Below are 21,593 nucleotides of genomic sequence, written 5' to 3'. Positions count from 1 at the left end.
ATAAAAATAGTAATGAAATGATATTTTATTATTATTTATATTTAATATTACATATTAAATATATATTATATTTATATACATATATATATAATTTATGTAATACAGATACGTTCTCTTTCTTTTTCCTTTATATTTATTGTATCCATTTTTTTAACTTTATTTCTTCTGTTTTTCTATCCGTGTACATTTATAATTTAATTTTTTAATATATATAATTTCTTCCCCCCTATTGTGTATATTATCATTTATTGTTTACCTAATTATAATATTTTCTTTAATTTTCTAAACTGTTTATTTTAAAATTATTTTCAAATCTAACGTACTTAATATTTATAATAATTATTTTATAAATATACGTACTTACGTAATATCACTCTGACTTTCATTTTTGTCAAAACAGGTACGTTTTCTACCTCCTACATTTTCTTCCTCTATTCATGATTGTATTCTTATTTTATTTTTTGTATTCATTGGTTGTTATCTTGTTCATTGTTCTTAGCCCTGATGAAGGGTAGAAATTCTAGCCGAAATGTCGGCACGATTAAATAAGTTATTTCAACTTATTTGTGTTATCATATATTTTGACCGCGCCCTCCCCCCCCCCAACCATCTCCTCATATAATTCATCCACAGTCAACTATCTCTTATCATTATTCTTACTCCCTTTTATCATCTCTTAGTGTGTAATTTCTTCTTTTTAGCTGTTATTATTTCCGTTTTCATTTATTGTATCTAACCTTTTATTTTTATTATTTAATTTTTACGTTTCATTGTATACCCTTTTAATTTTCCATTTACTTTTTTACATAGGTTAAGTGTTTTTATCTTGTTTAGCCCTGACGTAGCCCTGTAACGTGTGGCGAAACGTTGCCTTAATTAAACTAGTTTATCTTCCATTTATTATTACACACGGTCACAATCAGCAATCTGCCAGTAAAAAATAAAATAAAAGAAAGACTTATAAAATGAAGAACACGTCAATCAGGATTAGAAAAAATAATCTGTTGGGGAAAACTTTATCCGAAAATGATGATAGTCAGGTAACGATTAACTTTAAAAGACTTAATGAAATTTGATATGAAAAACTGCAGGATATGAATGGCTTCGGTTTTAATAGAAAACCCGGCAAATATTACCATGAACAAAAATAAATCACCCCCTGTTAATAGGATAAAAAGAGTGACCTAGTAGCTGTATTTTACGGAAGAACAGAATGCTTGGCAGTTACAAAGGCACGTGGATTCCAAATGGGAGCTTTAGAACTAGGGTATAAAATACGGAACTCAGGTCTACAAAACAGGAGAAGACAAGTAAACGACTCTTGTAGTTTGGTTAAGGCTGCCTAGCAGTAATCGGCTGTGTTTTATCGACTCAGTGGTATTTGATCTAAGCGGACTCCACTGTTGAGATTTTTTCCCTCTTTCTTCCTTAACATCCTCTGTGCTAGTACTGAACTAATGGTTTTTCTTTTCATAGTGTTGTAGTTACATTAGAAGTTTAATTTCTTCTTTTTATTAATAAATAAAACACAACATTTAATTCATTTAATAATTATTTTTTTTATACTTTTATTCCAAGACTAATACCAACAAAAATGTCATCTATATTAGGATATTACTTCATACATGATAACACATAGTAAATAATGCAAGAAAAATTGATCAAACTTATGCTTGACATCTAACAAAGACAAATTACATTATTGAGATTAGAAGTGGAAGAGTATAAGCAGATCTATTAGTGTTCTCTTAGATAAAATTTCTCTATTTGCTAAATGTAGAGTTAGTCTATAATTACCCGAATGATAACAATATTTTAATTTACAAAAAATAAAAATAATAATTATAGATAGTGACGGATTTTACTAAAATTTAGGACAAAGCTTTTATTTTTATTATGTCTTTACTTGATTTCATCCTTTTTTTTTTTTTTTATTATTTGACAATGTCTGACTTTAAAGTTGCTAATTATACAGAGGTAATTATTTCAATAAAAAAAAATCCTTCTTCATGACTTTTATTGCGAAAAATATCTTGACTCAATTTTAAACATTTTATTATATACGAAAAAATTGCTCGTATTCCTTCACGACTTATCTTAAATTAAAGGAAAATATTACTTTTTTAAAATCGGTTTTCATTCAATAGAAATTTAATTTTAAAATTAATGACTAAGAATTTATTCGGATTCAATAAATTTTATTACTATACTTTTTAATGGACACTTTACTATTAGATCTCAAATTTTAATATTCCTTTTCTTAATTACTCAACAAAACCAGAGAGAAGTATTAGTTTATAAAATTATTATTAAAAAATTTTAAATATCAACTATAAATGTTCCTCTTACATATAAACAATAGGAAGATTCAACAATAGCAGATCCCATACTGTTCCTAGACACACAGGCAGATCCAATAGATCACACGATAATAGGTCACACCGCCCACTTGTGCTTTCGATCCCTTTCAGAAAGGATATTAGAGGTGTCATCTTTCTGATTTATAATCTCTTGTAGACATCTCCATTTCCAATTTTATACTGTGTTTCTTTTATTTTTTAATCTTTTATAAGGACAATAAAACGGAAGTTATAGTGTAATGACAGTTTAATTAATCGTGCAGAATAATACTTATAGAATAAGCATTTAGGCTTTGGGTTGAATTCACATTCCTTTATAATCTTATCTCATTTAAATAGAAAAAAATACTAATGAAATACCGTAATCAAAAGTTACATTAACAACCAGGGTAATGGATTAAAACAGATCACTTTATGTCCCAAAAACGTTCATTAACAAAATTTATTAAAATTTAATTTTTAATTTTATAGAATTGTCTTTTGATTGTTGGCCATTTTCAAAACTTTTATTATGCGTGAACAAACAATTGTGTTAATTATGACTTTTTACTTCTCTGTGAAATTTCTGTTTGAATATTGTAATTAAAGAAAATGTTATGTATTTTCTAAACCAGAAGAATCACGAACCATGAAAAACAATAAACGTTATTCAAATCTCAAGTAACAAATTATCCTCTTTATATTACCTATCCTGAATTTTAAAGTTGTGTTTCCCTGAATATTAAAGTAAACGTTCAAAAATTTGAAATATGGATTTTAATTCAGATTTCCGTTCTTATGCATATTTCTATCAGATAGAAACATATTTTGTCACAGATTACTTGTAAAATATATCCTCAATATAATTTTCTGATTGATATAATTAAAATATAAATATTTATCTTACAAGGATATACCGTTCATTAAAGGTTCGAGTCGGCGAAGTGGTATCCGGAGAGGTCCCCACTCACCTGTGGAGTTCACATACAGGGTTCTGTGCTATCTCAGTATATACGACTGAAACTGTTGGAGCCAAATACGACATGGCTACGGTAGCGGCTTATGCCGACGATATAGTCATCTACAGTAGATCAATGAATGCACATCAAATTTTTTGACAGCCTTCAGTACTGTACGAACCCATTATTCAATGAGTTCAAGTAACTAAATTATTTTAATCAACATACTGGTGACTCCCATCACTAATAGACTGACACAAAATACAGACTACACCTTCCCAAATAATCAAATTTCCTCAGCCTCCTCTTCAAATGCATTACCAGAATGCAAAAAAAGAGGCTACCTTCATCCCGTTTTCATCACGACTTCATCCCCACGCACCCATGGGGCTTAAAAGAAAAAAAACAAGGATATACGAATAAATAGAATAATTTACAGTACTTATACTTGTATCAAGTGGAATTCGTAGAGTTCTGTTTACGGCAATATTTTAAAAATGAATGAGACCTTTTCATTTGCCATTATCGAAGTGCGTCACTGACTCCATAGGAGATCGATGGAGATTGATAGCGCCCGAACTATTTCAATTTATTTGAAGCTGGATACTCATATCCTTCAAACCCAAATAGAGCAGAGATGTAATACAGTTAACGAATTTACACAAGATAATGTTAAAATCATTAATAACTATTAAATTATTAAAGATTTTTGTTTTGCTTACTTTCATGGAAAAAATCATTTTCGTTTGTACCTGGTTAAAATTTAATTACTTCAAAACTGCGATTTCCTATTTTGCAATATTGTTCAATTATATTCCACCTACCCTTGTTGTACAGAACCCCTAACGGATATCTTCAACAGGACAAGGGGCATAGTTGAATCCTCGGGGAATAACTAAGAACTGCTCGCCGTTTTCAAGAATTGTACATTAAATAGAGGGACGCTCTAAGCTTCTATTTTATTGCAAAAAAATTATCTAAATATCTATGACAAGGCATTTGTGATCCTGTAGTTTTGGGCTACGACGCTAAAACATGGAATTCATTCCTTTAAAATCCTTATAACTGTCCACATCTTTTCATAAAATCCTTAATGGTCCTTACCATGCCACTAACAGAATCATCCATAATGGCCTGCTATTTTCCTCTGTTGCTTTCCAATCGATTCCCGATAATACCGAAAACCCTTTCCGATCGAGAGGGATCTTCAAGACATTCTTTTAAATCCGGGTACATCTTTGATGAAATATATCGATGGTTTATTCCTGGCATATTGATAATTCTTTAGTGGGAAATCAGCCTCTTCTTTGGTAACATAAAACTAAAAATCAGTTTCATTTAAAATTTATGCGAAAGAGAAATCAATCACAACCAATGCATTTCTTTTTTTTAACGGACCACGACATTTAGAGACTTGTTCAAAATTAATTGCTTTCTTTACTTCAATGCAATTATGCTTCGACTATTTATTTTTTCAAAAATATTTTTTATTACAAACAGACCATTATGAAAAGCAACTTGTGCAAATTTAAAGCGTCTAATTCATAGAATGATAGTCTAGTTAGTATTTCAATGTCACTACTACTTGAATCTGATAGTACGTTGTAAAAACATGTTTTGAAGAAAATCACAAGGTATTCTGAAGTTAAAATAATTAGTCTTATGATAGATAATAATTGAGTTTTTAACAAAACAAAAGAAAACGCATTTTAGGTTATTATTTTTAATAACCTAATAATAATAAACTACTTTCCAGACTTCCTCTCTCATCCCTAACCATCCCAACCCCAGTATCATGGCAGTAACATGATCAGTGAAGGTACAGCAAATAAATTGGTATTGGATCTTGCTTCCACTTAAAAAAGTCACGTGAGTGGGCTCTTCTTACTAAAGATTTTCTTAATCCTTTTTACGAAACACTCAAAATTATTAATAGATCCCTTACTTTTATTGTAGCACGATGCCATTTTGAATAAACTGAACCCTCGACTCTCCAAATTCTGCTGAGAAATTAACGTGAATAAAATGGTGGCGAGGAGCTCTTCAGAGATTTTTATAAGCCGAAATAACAAAATGAGCCTCGCAACTCAAGATAAAGCTTTACGATAAAAGGCAATAGCAGTTTTCAATCTAACCCTAACAAACTAAAAAGATATCCTACCTCCACCGTTCTTCTGGGCTAGGTAGGGAAATCTCCAGACGTTACCCAATCCGACGGCGTACCCGATGGTCGCCAAGAGGAATGTTAGCTTCGAGTCCCAGGATTCTCGGTCGTCCTCTCCACCCTCCGGTTTGAAAGGGGCACGCTCAACTTTCTCTGCGCATTTCAGGGCTGCCTGAAATAAAGATTTAGTTATAAATTATTATTAACTTGTTATCTAGTTATAAATTATTATTCCTTTGTTATCCTGTCCTTTACCTTGGTGTTGGGGCTGGAGTCGTCGAAGGCGGAGTTAGTTGCCCCGTAGCTACTAGGTGTGCCGTTCTCCAGGGCAACAAGGCGCCCCCTCATCTCCTTCAGTTCTAGCCGGTCGAGGGACCTCTGTGGAGCCAAATCCCGGGAGCTCTGCCTCCGCACCAGGTGGGCTGTGTTCGCCATCACCTCATCCCAGTCCCCAGCCCCTGTCGGCAGTCGTTAAAAAAATATTGAATGTCTTTCTGAAACAATTATTTATATTTATAGTTTATACATATTATATCGAATATATATTCGAATAACTAAATGTGTTTCTAAAGCATATTTATGGTCTTTTATAAAGTTTCAAGACAGGACTCATAATAAAACATATTTATATAGTGAACTACAAATCTTGTATATAAGACTTTTCGACACCAACACACCTCCAGCGTCTTTTCCATTGTCCATAGGTTCCCTGTAACTCTTAAGCGAAACACCTTTCAAACAACTAGTCAAAGTTGTAATCGAGTCAAATCTCCTACCTTTTAGGTATTTCTAGATTTGATAAAACAAATTCATCATTGGGTGGACTAGACCTTTTAAACGGCAGTTAATCTAACAATAAGATAAAGGTCAGAGTTTAACAATACTGTGATAAGAATAGATTTTCGTAATTTCGGCTTGTTCATGGTCCCCCGCGTGGTTAGCGTTTTTAACCCACTCGCGGCCATCTTTGATCCACTTATGCAACATAAAAACCATTGCACGTGACATCGCTCCTTCTTTAGAGGTCTTTTGAATCATATAGTAGTGATTTGTCTGTGTGTTTAATATGAGCGTCCATAGAAATTTGTTGAATACCATTGCGTCAAGTGGCCATGCATTTTCGAAAAAGAGTGAGTCTTAATATTTCCTTGAATAAAAATATATTCACCTCAAATTTGAATCCGCTACGAATTACTAAGTGGTATCTTAAAGCTGAAAACTGCAATTACTACCACATATTCAATATACGATCTGCTAAATGCCGTAAACTGAGAGACGAGTATGCACCGAAATACTCAAACGAACAGGTTGTTCTGAACAGTGAATTTTTTAGTAATTTCTTAAACGACCCACGCAACGACATGTTTGGGCCAAAGATTCTATGAGTCTTCTTTCCATTCATAATGCAAATTATTTTGCTATCTTTTTTTTTTTTTTTTTTTTTTTTTACTTAAACGGCGCACGGTATTTAAGTTTCAAACAATTAAAAATACATAATGCAAAGCGCGGTGACATTTTCTGCTAAGGTTGGAATTGAATCAGATACAGCTTTCACAAGACAGCGTGAACCGCATAATTTGAATTTTAATCTACAAGGAAAGGAAAAATCAACCCATTACCTCTCAAAATTAAAAGTTCTACGATTTAAGATACGTCAAATAAAAAAAACATTCTTCATCCGCCGACCAATGAAGATAAAGGGAAAATATTATGTATTATACAATCACCATACGAAAGGATTGCAATATGACAAAAAAGAAATAATAATATATCCCTTGAATTGGTTGGTGGATTTTGTGATTTTTTTTCTTTTTAGTAGTTTTGTCTGTCGATTCCTGTGTCCCAAGTCCCAGGCAACTTGGACACCATTTGTTCAATAGCTGCTGTGAAATAGCCAAGGCATATGTTTTCTCTGGACTTTTTCCAGTGATTTTGATGGATCTTGCCAAAAATCTTTTGCTTACAATTCGTTGTATTTCGATAAAGATTAACTTTCTAAGAAAGAACAAGTAAAAAATTGATAAACAAAAAAAAACTTTATATGCATATAAGTTGAAAAGTACGTAAATCAAATGTATTGACACTTGGAAGATAATTAAATTTTTTACAAAAAAAAAAAAAAAAAAAAAGCAAAGCCATCTATATCAGCCTGATATATCCAAAGATATAGCGTTTAGGACTTGGTGCCCAAATTTAAATATTTCAAAATTATTTATTCGTGAAAACCTTTCCAATTTTTCAAATAAGTATGGATCTTCAAGAACAACTTCTCATTTGAAAGATCATTCGACTGTCTATAACGTTTGACCAAAAATGTTTCATCCTTAGCGGTGAGGATGGAGGAGGAATTCAACTGAGTAGACACTCCAGATATTTATGGTTTGTCATTGACTGCTATAATAAATAATTTATGTACATAATAAATTATGTATTATAATAAAATAATATTAATTTTTAAATAATAAATAATTTTCCCCGTTTCTGTATATGTTATTTTGTATGTCAATTAAAGTAGTGAGTGAGTGATATTTATTATTTTCTATATTAAGAATTCAATAAAAATATTTCCATTTTTAGATTTCTATTACTCATTGTCATAACGGATTCTGAATGGAAATATTCACCTACACGTACTGGAGATACGACGAAAATAAAGCTAAGAGTGGAATGATAAGACGGCAGAATGTGGGAGTAGACTATCGAAGCTCAGATATGACAGGATGGAGGATATCTTGCTCTAGATATCCTCCTTTCCCCTCCCCATCAGCGCCAGGATAAAGGATATCTCCTCCTCGGGCCAATTAGTTCAGTCAGTATATCTTACTCACCATCGTCTTTGTTCCTGAGATTCCTTCTGTGGATTGTCCAAACAAGGAAAAGTAATTTCGGTTGTCCTTTATGTCGTTGAGATTAATTTAGGATTTTTGTTTTAAACTTTAGATCAATCTTTCTGAACTAAAAGAGAAGAAAAAACTTTTCATTGTTTTTTCTTTTTTAATATAAAAATAACTAACAACAATGGTTATATCACCAGAAAGGATATTTACAAAGGTATACTTTCATTTGATTAAAATATGTTCCCATGTGTTCCCTATTATATTTTTATTTCTTCTGGAGATATTTCTAATGATGAAATATAATGTTATGAATTTACTTTAAAAAATAATCTTCGATTTATTGTAAAAAAATAAAGTCGTGTGCAGAAAAAAAGGATATTTTCATATTTGGTGGAAATTGAGTTAGTTATAGATGGATTTCTTACGCGGAATTCATTTTGCAAATAATTTAATTATTTCTGAAATGAGTGACTATAATCTTTCAGGATCTTTAAAATTTTAGTCTTATAAGAGAAAAAAATCTTTTTTAATTTCTAGGAATTATTTTTAAATAGATAAATTCAATAAATCAAATAGATTCACGATTGATACTTTTAGCTCGTTTTTGATAAACAGAGATCAATAAGCCAGTGAGTGAGTGATATTTGTTATTTTCTATATTTAGAGTTCAAGCAGTGCTTATGATTCTCCCGAGCAAAAATATCAGCTCATTACTTTGAAAATATCCGTTTTACCCGACTAATACTCGCCACTATGCCCACTCTTGGAGAATCACTGACTTCGTAATAACTACAGCTGTATGATTGTTACAGTAAATGGTACAAGTAAGATTAGTGAAAGAACTGTCTACTTATCTATCATATTTATACGCCTTGATAGTAAACTATCGTGCAGTTTCAACTACTGCAGCAAGAGTCGTAGGCACAATCATGTTTTGACTGCGTGATAGTTAAAGTCATGACAGTATTCACTGTTAGGACAGTCCCGGACCCCAAATGGTCTAGTTACGCCAATGTTCTAAAATTCAATATCTAAGAAAAAATAATAAAGTGTCAAAGGATTATGTATATATCTATTACCCTATCCTGTCTATTAGGCAATCAAAACAATTAAAAGAATTTTTCCATAGCTGGGCACACAGCTTGCTATTCTACAAAGTATCCTGTCTAGAGGCCTCGTTGGTGCAGCTTCTTGTCTCCTACCTAGAAAGAAGTGAGTTGAGCCCACAACTTCCTTCCACCAGTGCATAAAGGCTTTGTAGTACGGGTAGTTTTCTTTCTTCTTGAGCTGAGGGAGATCGTTCTCCATCAGAACGTACAGCCGTGTCAAAGGATTAACTTAAAAACTTAGTTAAAGGACTACGACACTTCACTGGCACTCTAGGTGTAATATAAAACCATTTTATCCGAAACTCTCGGATTAATTTATAACGAAATTTATTATGTTATAAATAATGGACTATGTATGTAACATTTTACTGCTTACATTGTTATTTCGATTCATCTCATAAAATTTATATTTTGCACTTTTTAAAAATTAAAACTTTTCATACTAGAAAACTGTTTAAAAAATACTTCCTTCTTTTTTTTATAAATATCAAGAACTCAATTGCATTATATAACTGATAAATATAAAAATTTTATTTTTATGATTTCGGCGTGTAGACGGGTGTATTTTATTTTATTCAAATTTATGTTGGATTAGTTCTGCTTTCAGGTAATGGTAAAATATAGTTAATGATACGTTAACACCTACATTTCACACTCTCTAAAAGACACCGTAGAAACCTCATCTTCAATGTTAAAGGACTTGCTTCATTTTAGAATCCTGTATTGTCTACACCACTCAACAATGAATAAAAAATGAGTTTTATGAATTCGTAATCGTTATTAATAATCATAGGCGCTTCCAAATGTTTTTACAGATCAGATTTCCTACATACTCATTTGTGGAGAACTTCCATAACCGAGTGGAATTTTTCTTAAAATTGAAACCCTTTGATGATATTTGGGTAACGGTATATTGAAAATCCAATCAAAAAACATGATCCGTCACTTCAATTAAGCAGAAAAAAGAAACTTTTGTTAACCAGAGGCAAAAGGTTTCCCCGATTTGTTTTACATTGAATTATTTAATTTCTCATCCAGATATTGCCTTCTTCATTTCAAACTTAAAACCCTTTGAACCCTCGTCGATGAATAGGAGGCTGGAGGGATATATCCACCAAAGGGGATCGAAGGCAACTTCAATCTGTCTACAGCAGCTCCACCTAGCGAACGAAATGGTGCCGCGTTTATTAATGTCAACTCGACTGACTGATGGCCTGGTTGTTGCAGGCTATATATCTCAGTTTGATTCAACCGACCTATAGCCAACTCTACAGTTTCAATAACTGTCCCCTATTTTTATCATAAATTATATTATAATTCAGTTATTATGTATACATATCTACAAAAAAAAGTCATTGAACAAAACCATATTTTAAATAATTAAAATTGGAAGAAATTGAAAACATATTCTATTTAGTTGAAATATTCTCCAAAATATAATTTAAAAAAAAAACTGAATTGTTAAATAATATATTAAGTCCAACATTTATAACTAGAATGTCATCCTCTGATTATTCTGGCACTCTGCACTTTATTTTTAACACTACAAATAAAAGAGGTTATGGTTCAGTATATGGATGCTTAAGTGGAAGATGTAAACAGAAATGATGGGACGGCTATATTACCTATCTTATCACTATCTAATAAATGATTTAAGAACTTAACAGGCCAAAAAAGAGACTAAAAAAGTATAATGAATTGCTTTATTTAATTAATTAGTTATTTAACATTTTCACGATCGGCATAAATGCGTTACCGTATTAAGCCTGTTTGTTTGTTTTTGTTTAGTGGCGCCAAACTTCATTGGTTATCAACGCCATTTATATCTTATTTAATTTCGCTTATATTTGTTTAATTTTATTTTTTTTTATTATCATTATAATTTTTTTTATTATTATTATTACTTTTATTCTTCGGTTCAATGTTATATTTTTGTCAGTAAATGTTCTCATTTTAAAAACTGAAAAACTTATTCTATTGTTTTATCATCGTCTTCGAGGCTTTTTGAAATATTTGGGTTTAATCGTAAGCTATTGAGGTGTGGTGTGAAATATGGGCATTGTTGTAAAATATGGCTGATTGTCAAATAGCTGTTGCAATACTGGCAGTTCGAAGGCATTTCTTTTGACAAAAGATAGGAGTGGGTGAGCCTCGTGTGACCTATTCTCAGCCTGGTCAGTACAACCTCCTCTCTACGGCATTTGCGAATGGAGGTACCCCAGGGCTTGACTTTCAGCTTACTCCTTGGGCTTTCATTCCACAAAGATTGCCATTTATTCTTGATTTCATTTTCAAGAGGTTTGCTCATTTCTGATAGAGTTAAATTGCTATACCCCACCCCGGAAGCGCGAGTGCTTCTCTTGCAGCGTGATCGGTTAGTTCATTCCCGGCGACTCCTACATGGCTTGGAACCCATATAAATGTAACTGATATACCCATATTATGTAGAGTGTTTAAGTAAAAATGGATGCAGGAAATTTTCGGATGCTCTGAATACATACAATCTAAACCTTTTAACGAGCTTAATGAGTCTGTAATTATTGTTATGTTGGTGTGGTTCAAAGACAAACAGAAGTGAAGTACTGCTGCTATTGGATTTAGTTCGGCAGTGCATATGTTGTATAGTTAATGAGTCTTTAATTATTGTTGTTGTGGTTCAAAGACAAACAGAAGTGACATTAAGCATGGGTTCATATATGAACCGTTGAATGTATAAGCTGTGAATATCAGTTTTGAGATAGTTAAAACTTCATGGGAAAGTTCTATGAGGATTTTGTAAGAAATAACAACCTTTTCTGTTAAACCTAGTTTGACATAAATATAATCAAATATTTCAAATGTTACTGAAGTTGCACTCTATATTTAATTTTTTTTTTTTGTGAATATTAATTTTGTTTAGTGCAGAATGACTTACAACACTTTTTCCATCAATGTGCACCTGTTACGATTAATTACCCTATATTGGTATTTGACAACAAAACCTATTTCTGTTGTTAGGTCATATTATGCACAATAAATCCCTTGATCTGTGGACCTAAACTCATATCCCACTTATCGTGTATGTTTATGGAACAATTTTCACTTGAACCTCAGATCTTATTTTAAAAATTGTCTATTATATAAATTAATATGTAAAGCTATAGAGTTTGTTTGTTTGAACGTGTTGATTTAAAAAATTACAAGTCCAATGATTTTCTAATAAATTAATCTGTTTTTATTGGATAAGAGGAAATATTTATTCGTTTTGAAGGGAGACTAGAGATTTATTGGATATCAACATAAATCATATTACTTAATATAATCCCCGAAATTGAAAAATATTAAAAGTTAATGTTATTAGTAGATTTCCATAAAATATTATCGATAAGTGATTTGATGCAGTCGCAGAAAGAGGACCTGTGATGGGATTTCAATATCTGCTGACTCTGGACCTGAAGAAGAAGTCTTGAAGTGAAAATTGCCATTATTTTTCACTCGGAGTTGTTGATGGCTCCCACGTGAGCTGGTTACTTTAGCACCTGGGCCGAAGGACTGCTCGGGGGTTCTTCGTCCAATCGAACTACTTTGCTGGGCACGTAGTTACCTCCGGGTATGTGGTATTATTCCGATAGTTATTTTTTATAGGGAATTTAATTATTTTTCAAATAGCCATTACATAGTTTGTCATAGAAAGCTTCATTTAATAACTTTTTGAGTTATTAAATTAAGCTTTATTTTTTTCGTACTATTTTTCCTCATTTTGTCTTGGTGATTTATTATAGTTTTAAAAAGTTAATGATCTTTTAGAAGAAAATTTAGGAAAGTTTCATCAAATGAAACAAGTGCTGGTTGGTGCTACAGTTTAAAGAAAACATGTATTTCGGGTGTAAAGCATCAGCTATCTGGATCACAGCATGAAAGGGACAAAATTCGAAAAAAATCCGTTTAATTTTTCTACAAATAATATTTTATGTTATTTGTTCCTTGTTTATTTATTTTATTTTTTAAATGCTTGATAAGTGATTCCCAAAAACTTTTTATTTTTCCTCTGTCTTCATAAATAGGCATATATACGAATGAAATCTCTCATTAGCCGCTATTTTGACAAAAAAAATAATAGTAAGACAGATGTACAGGTCATTTTCGCCATTAGTGGTAATGTAACTTTACTAAAAGATGGTTGAGCCACTGGTTTTGATGAAGCGTCGAGAGTGATATGACTAGCAAGTTTGTTGCACTAAATTACGAATAATATTGGGTATTTAGTCTGTCTAAAACGTAAAATGCTACTTAAAATTTTAGTTTCTGGGAACTTGATTTTTCTTTTTTAATAAATAATTCAAACTCTATCCATTTTAGTCTCAAAACTTTTTATTTCTCTTATACGTCCAACGTTTCGGCCAATCCGGCCATCTTCAGGGACAATCTACTCAATACCACTTTGAAAACATATAATTTAAACAACTCTAAAACTCCATGCAGGCTATTCTGCCCAGGTCAAAACATTAATATCTAATTAGTCAATTATCAATTAAAACAAAGTCAATTTATTTATCTGCAGACAAGCATTGGTGTGATAAAAGTTTCTAAGTTTGTTAGGAATAGTGTGTGCAGATAATTGACTAATTAGATATTGATGTTTTGACCTGGGCAGAATAGCCTGCATGGAGTTTTAGAGTTGTTTAAATTATATGTTTTCAAAGAGGTATTGAGTAGATTGTCCCTGAAGATGGCCGAATTGGCCGAAACGTTGGACGTATTAGAGAAATAAAAAGTTTTGAAACTATAATGGATAGAGTTTGAATTATTTATTAAAAAATTACCAGTCTCAAGAAAATATTAAGATTATAAATAAAATTGATTTTTCTTTTTAGTTCCGGCATTTCATGAATACATTCATTACCTTCGGTATTGAGAAGGTAAAGAATTAAATCACATTTTTTTTTATTTTCAACTTTCTATTGTTTAATTAACCACAGACTGTTAACGACTCCAGTATCTGTGCAGTCCAGGTTCTCACCTGCCCTACGAATTTCATTATAATTACAAAATATTGTGTTTTTTTTTTATCTGGAAGCGTGGTTTGTCAGATGGGTCTGCTCAGTGGAAAAATGATTTGAATATTCTTTTGAACCTACGATTTATCCAATATTCAATCATGAAATTATATGTTAACATAACTGTATCACAAGTTAAGTCACCTGTTAAAAAAGATAATCCATAGATCTTGGCTGATGTGTTTGTTATAGAACCCCAGGGGTTGTTTGTACGTCAGTAGGGACAGCACTGCGGAATGTTAACCATAATTAGCACTTAGTTCAAGTGGGTTACTAACTCGTAGTTACATAATCACAAATCGCCAGTGATGGAGAGTAAGTACTCTCGAAAAACGTATTAATGTAGTTAACATTGTCTTTCACTGATTTATTGAGTTTCTTTTAGTAAAACCTCTTGAGCGATTTTTCAACTAAAAAAGGAGGGGGGGGGAATAAACCAATAAATCATAGAAATATGAAAAAAAAATTTCTAAAGGATTTTTAGCTATACTAGTCCCACCGCATGGCTTTGCCTGATAAAGAGTGATCTTAAAAACTATTTCTTTCTGAAGCTAAATGGAGTTTCACAACAAAATAAATGCGAGAAGGTTATTAAAGTTATAAATTATCTGTTATTTTTATTGAAAGTTCTCTTTTAATTACTTCTAGCAGATAAACTATGATCTCAAATCATTATTAGATATACATCTACACACACATATATATATATATAACTTAAGTGAGGCTAATTCCTAAAACAAAACAAAAATGTAGAAAAGGAGCAGAGAACAAACTCAAACGACTGCAGAAATAATACTCCAATGGTTATGGTTATGGTAATGTGTACCATCCGGGCGGATAAAACCGTGGTGCTCAGCTGTTCATGAAAAATAGTTATTTTTTAAAAATAAAGTATATATTTATTCATGAAATGGGAAACTTGTGCAATATGAATGATGGATTGTTTTTAATTTTGCATTTCTACCCCTGAAAAAGACTCGAAATCCTAAATAAATATTGAGATAAAATATTCAATAAAAATACTTATTTATTTATTTGATATGGGCTATAATTTCTTAAAGTCAGTAAATTGTGTGTTGAAAATATCTTATTTTTAATACATAATTAAAATATTTTTGTTGGTTAGAAATCTATCGCAATAAAATTTGTTGATTATTATCTTCTTTTATAATCACCAACCACTGTATACTATTCACTATTGTAATTTACCACTTATTTTGACCAATAATATTATAAGAAATTTATTGAACTTATTCAGTAGACATTAGGTATTTGTTGACTATTTCTTAAAATTTATCTTTTAATTTTTTATATAAGAAATTGATAAAAATTAAATAATCATGACTTTGGCCTCGAAATCGTTCTTCAAGGATCGTCAACAAAAAATCTTCAACTCTCTGCTTTTCCCTCAACATTTAACCGTTGACGGAAAAGGCACCTAATTTTCCACTCGGAAGACAATAGGCCGGCGTAAAAAGCCGTAAAACAAGAGCCGAAATACGCTATTTTACTACAGCTCCCCGCCCTCCCCAAGAATTTCTTTCAAATCTGCTGCCAACGTAGAGGGCTTACCAATCTCCCTAATGCAGTTCTCATTAGCATATTACTGAAGGAAACAACCGACTCAATAGGTGAAGTCGTAAATCTCGGCTTACGAATCATAATTCAAATCGAAAAATACCCCGCTTTTCAGTGATAGCCTCTTTTTCATGTTCCTCTGTTTAACTAATATTTTAACTTGAGTCTCCTCTTCCCGTTTTAAATTTTTCAAAGGTGATATCAGGAACGATTGCCTTTTGTTTATGTTGATGATCTCCTTCGAGAAATTGTGATCACGATCTAAATATCACAAAGCTAGAATATTTAGTGGCATTACGCATAAATTTTAGCATTGTGAATTACCATATGAAGTAGATTGTTGGAAAATAGCCCGGGTGGCGGTCAATAGAGCTATCAAAATAGTAAAAGAAAAATATTTATTTCACCCCACTTTGCAAGAGCTAAATGAAAAAACAAGATACAAATATTATAGAATTGACAAACAATTAAAATAAAAAACATTGCAAAGCAATTATTGTGTTTATAAAGTACATAAAAAAGAAATAATAATAACAATATGATGAAGTATACATGTAGGTGGACTCGAAACAAGTTACTAATAAATATAACCTTTATTATTTGGTTATGATTATTGTTATATAACTAGGTTAAATTTATTAGTAACTTGTTTCCCATCCATCTACATATAGCGTTATTATTATTTCTATGGTATATACTTTATAAACACAATAATTGTTTTGAAATGTTTTTTTTATTTTAATGTTTTGTCAATTCTATTTTTATCTTGTTTTTGTTTGTTTTTTCATTTAGTCCTTACGAAGCCCTGCAAAGTGGTGATACGTCGGCCAACAATAAATAGTTTTCTTTTAATATTATGATACTTTTACTGACCGCCACCCGGACTATCTTCCTGTAATAACATGTTTTTATGTGGTGGATAATAATATTTTTCTCTGTTATATAAAATAGTTTTAGTGATCGCCGTGTAATGTTTTATGTTACTGTTTCAGTCAATTAAAAACTTAAATCCTGAACAATTAGAAGAGAAAAGTAGGAAATATATTTGTTACTCTATATTGAAAAAAAATACAATTTGAATCTCAGAATACATGTAAATTACAGCTTTACAATTTGAGCAATTAGAACTCCAAGTTAATGAACAATTGTTTAATTTGTAAAATGGGATTTGGTCCGCCGGTAGATGGGCAGGGGGTACCCCCTCCTAGTAATATATAATATAAGCATTTTTAGCCATACTTATTAAAATTGTTTTTTTCTTAATTTATGCAGAGCAGTAATGAGAATTTTTTATTTAACAAGAATAAGTTTTGCACGTTTGAAGTCCCCAGGAAAACGCCTTTAATATCACCTTCAAATCTTTTTTTTTTTTTTGCAGACAATCTTCTGAAAAGTTAAAGATAAGAAGAAGTTTTTGTCTTTAACTTTCTTGTCTTCAATCTAAAATTCATCAATACTAACGATCTTCTACCACCTTCATTATACGTCAATATCACTTTAACTCATGGTTTCAATGGTATGGGACATGTTTTTAATTAACTTATTTGCTGTTGTTTCTGTCAAATCAATATAATTAAACATTCGTAAGAAATACCATTTCCCTTTAGAGAAGCAATTTCTCCGCTTCTAAAGCCGATTTCATAATGACAGCTAATTTCTCCTTGTGGCTGCACAGTGGTTTCTGTCGGTGTAGTGATTTGTCTCCGTGCGCTAATTTCCAGAATCAAGAGAAATTAAATTTTTAACTCTGAGTTCAAATAGACTCCCCTTTAATGGAACATTAGTTAAACTTGTAAAACTAAAAAAAAATTAAATTAATGATATGTATTTTAATGAACTATACATTTTTAATTTATTTAATGTTTATAGATAACTAAAGCTCTATATTTAGAATTGAATTTCTGTCCACTTTATCGATCGTCTATTTAATATAAATATTTTGATTCACGAACTCTTTTTAAAACTAGAAAAACAAATATGCAAAATTTTTTTAATAATAATGCTGTCTGATAAATCATTTCTGATCTTCGGATAGTAAAATGGTTGAAAAACTGGTAACAATCATACTGTGTATTTATAATTTTACAAGAATATTTAGCTTTGCGTTTTTTTTGTTTATTTTTAAACGTTGAACGTAATGAGGAAGAGAGGAAATAATTTGAAAACCTGCAAATTCATGAAACTTGAAAACCTATGTCTAATTGAAAAAATGTTATAAAATATTACTCAAAATCGCTTATAAACGCTATTTGGAGAGGTAAATTTTCCAAAAATGTTTAGGAAAAGAGAATTTCAGAGAATTCTTCCCAGGCCTTACTTAAGTTAGTAAATTCATTCAAAATCGGAAAATTATAAATTTCTTCTTATTATATTCTTATTTTATTTCGACTGCTGATTTGATATGACCATATAATTTATAGTTATAAAAAATAACAATCTATGTGCACTAAGTTTGTTATAAAATCATCTATATATATAATATGTTAGGGTCCGTGTTTGCATCGGCGACAGCACTTTGAATGTAATTTACGAAAGCCGTGATATTTGAACTTAGTAATAGGTTTATTATTTATTTTTAATTGTTCCTTGTATTTATAGGTTCATTAACATTTTCTTGAGTTTTGCAGTTTGAAGATTTACATAAAAAATAAATTATATTATAGTCATTAATATAACTGATGAGAACGTAAAGTAACATCATTTGTTGAAAATTTGTAATAATGGTTTGAAAAAAAAAATACAAAAATGGGCTCTTGGAAATTCGAGATAAATCTAAACGGAAGTGGGATATTTATCAAGATTTGGTTTGTCACTGATGATTTGTGATCTCAAGCCCTCTTTGTGATTTATGAGGCGATTTTACTTCCGATTTGGTTAGTTCTGTTTGGTTGTTTCTAAACGAGGACTGGTTGTTTCGCTCCAGCTTAATGTTAATTTTATCAAAAAAATTACTTTTCATCGATTCTTATTAACAAATGACAACGTAATTATACGAAATTTTTATGGAAGTTAGTGAGTCAAGGATTATTTAAAAAAAAAATTATAGCTTTAAATATGTTAAAAAATACATATTCTGCAAATAATTCACAATCTTCTATTCCAGTAATTTAAGATGTTAGGACTTTATTATCGTTTAATAATATGTTTATTTTATTTTATTTCCAGGATCAGGACAACTTTAAAATACTTTCTTTTTTTTAGCGAAAATAGTTTTCTTAAAAAATATTGTAAATACACCTTTGCGATGTAACACTAGCCTAGGACATTTTTATTAAATCTCTGAGGGATATTAAATGAAGAGATAATAGGGAAGAAACTGCTAGTCACTTTTTATTTAAATTGAATTGTTGGTTTCAATTCAGAATGAAAATTTGTAAGCTTCCGAAGTGTTTGAATGTTGAACAAAAAATCTTGAGACTTTTTTTTTCACTTGATCACATCAACAGAAAAGAAAGTGCTAAAAAAAAATAATAATAAATAAGGATTTGCAATTAAGTATTATATCATAGTATACAAATATTTAAGTATTATTTAAGCATATTTCAATAATAAAATTACTGTAATGATATTTCAGTTTTATACGCCATTTTAAATCCTCTTATATAATGAAACTATTTAAAAGATACTTTTTTAATTTATAATATTATTTATAATAATAACTAAGTACCGATTTCTTAATAAGTAATATAATTTATAGTTTTAACAATACAATATATAATTTAACTTTAGCTATTAGTCATATAATTAAGCTATACAAAATAATATAGCTTTATTGAAAAATCGTCTTGAAGTGTACCAATCTACAAGGGTTTTGTGTATTATGAATACATAATATATAGAATTATGTATTAATAATCCATCGATCTTTTGAAGGTAAAAAAAATATATGCAAATATTAACTTCTTGAAGTTATTATGTAAATATTATAGAAATCGGTCCGAATATTATATTATATATTATGTACTAAGTAGTCCTTATCTTCTAACTATGTAGCCACCATAAGAATTATAAGATACAGATATGAATTCATATCCTTATAAATTATCCGTTTATTATATACATTGCAACCCGCTATAGAAGGTTGCTAACATGCATCAAGTTTTTTCAAATATTACAGAAGCGAATAATAATGACCGAGGCCGTGGACAACCATTCCGTTAACCCTCTAACTTAGCATTATCGTATCAGAACTATCGAATCCGGCCTGGGCGGGTTGACTTTTATCCATGGCAGACCCTCGGAAGGTGTATGTTGGTGATGATAACAGGTCTTTTCTGGTTAAAGTTAGAGAACATAAGAACGTTAAACCCCAAATATATAAATATATGTATATATAAGAAAAAAAATATATATATATTTATATGATTGACTATTACGGACAGTTTTGTATTATATTTAATAGTTTAATGCATGGTTTTGTATGCACCTCTTATTTAATCTATTTGGTCAAATAACAAATTATTTATACTTCTAGCATAATTAATTACATATTATAATTAATAATTTTTTACTATAATATCAATCATAAGAATTCTATAAATAAAATTTTATATATAGAGGTACAAATATAATTCCAATAATACTGAAAAGCATTCAACCCACTCATGCCGTGAAATCCTTTGAAGATCTTATATCAAGGAATATTAATAATACCTTTTCCTTAAATAGCTGGTAGGACACTTACCTTATAAAATGTAAAGTTTAACAATTATCCAGTTTATTTTTTAACTTAAATAAAAGTTTCTCAAGTTTTCGTAAATTAAAAAATATGTATATTTAAACTAAAAACAAGATTAACGATTTAAAAGGATACAGAAAAATATTTATTATTTTATAAAATTAAAAAAGGAAGATATTAAACTTTAAAAATGTATTTAATTTGATATAATCTTAAACATTGAAGACTTGAAATCTTTTTTCTTTCTTTCCTTTCGAAGCAGTATTTGATAGTACTACACATATAAGTTTTAAAATATTATAATTACAATAAAATATTTAAAAAACGCATTCAGCTTCCTGTTGCTATCTGGACCAGATTTGCCATTTGATATTCTGGCCTAGGTATTCTATTTATCGCACTATATTCGTTTATTTGAATCTTAATTATATTTTGTTTTTTATATTAATTAAAAATAGTTGGATATGACTTATTCAGATATGAATGAGCATTTTACTTTTTTTGATATTATTTTTTAATTTTGTTTTTATTTCTAAATAGATTAATAAATAAAAATTAAATAGGAATATAAATAAAAATAAATCCTGATATATCGAAGTCGTTATAAAGCCCCTACCTACCTGTTGTGATGAGTCGTGGAGTTCGAAACTCGACTGGAGGAAGTCGGTCGATCGGGGAAGAGCTTGCGCACTCCTTCGTGACGTCTGCCTGGAGCTCCTGCCTCCACAATCCCGGCCAGGAGTGCACGGGACGATCCAGGAGGAAATCTACTATCCTCGACTAGAAAAAATACGAAGAAATAGTATAGTTTTGAGAATATTTAGGATAAAAGTTGTCCTTTTTTCCGTAAAGGGCCTTCTCTGATATGGGGAATAAGTAAATTTTCTTCTGCA

The 21,593-nt window shown here is 30.5% G+C and overlaps 1 protein-coding gene across 1 annotated transcript in view; it reads right to left on the bottom strand.

Annotated features, from left to right (window-relative positions):
• The window catches only part of LOC106686657 (sodium-dependent neutral amino acid transporter B(0)AT3), a 48,787-nt gene extending 27,434 nt beyond the window's left edge, over window positions 1-21,353 (bottom strand). The window contains exons 1-3 of the mRNA XM_067052573.1: window positions 21,321-21,353; window positions 5,718-5,920; window positions 5,460-5,634 (exon numbers count right to left, since the gene is read on the bottom strand). Of these exons, the coding sequence (XP_066908674.1) occupies window positions 5,460-5,634; window positions 5,718-5,897 (355 nt within the window). The 5' untranslated portion in view covers window positions 5,898-5,920; window positions 21,321-21,353. The remainder of the gene's footprint in view (window positions 1-5,459; window positions 5,635-5,717; window positions 5,921-21,320) is intronic.
• Between the last annotated feature and the right edge of the window lie 240 nt (window positions 21,354-21,593).

This window comes from Halyomorpha halys, unplaced genomic scaffold (assembly GCF_000696795.3).
Source record: "Halyomorpha halys isolate HHAL.00 unplaced genomic scaffold, Hhal_1.1 Scaffold859.1, whole genome shotgun sequence".
NCBI lineage: Eukaryota > Metazoa > Arthropoda > Insecta > Hemiptera > Pentatomidae > Halyomorpha > Halyomorpha halys.
Note: the sequence above shows the minus strand (reverse complement) of the source record. Positions and strands in the feature narration are given on the sequence as shown.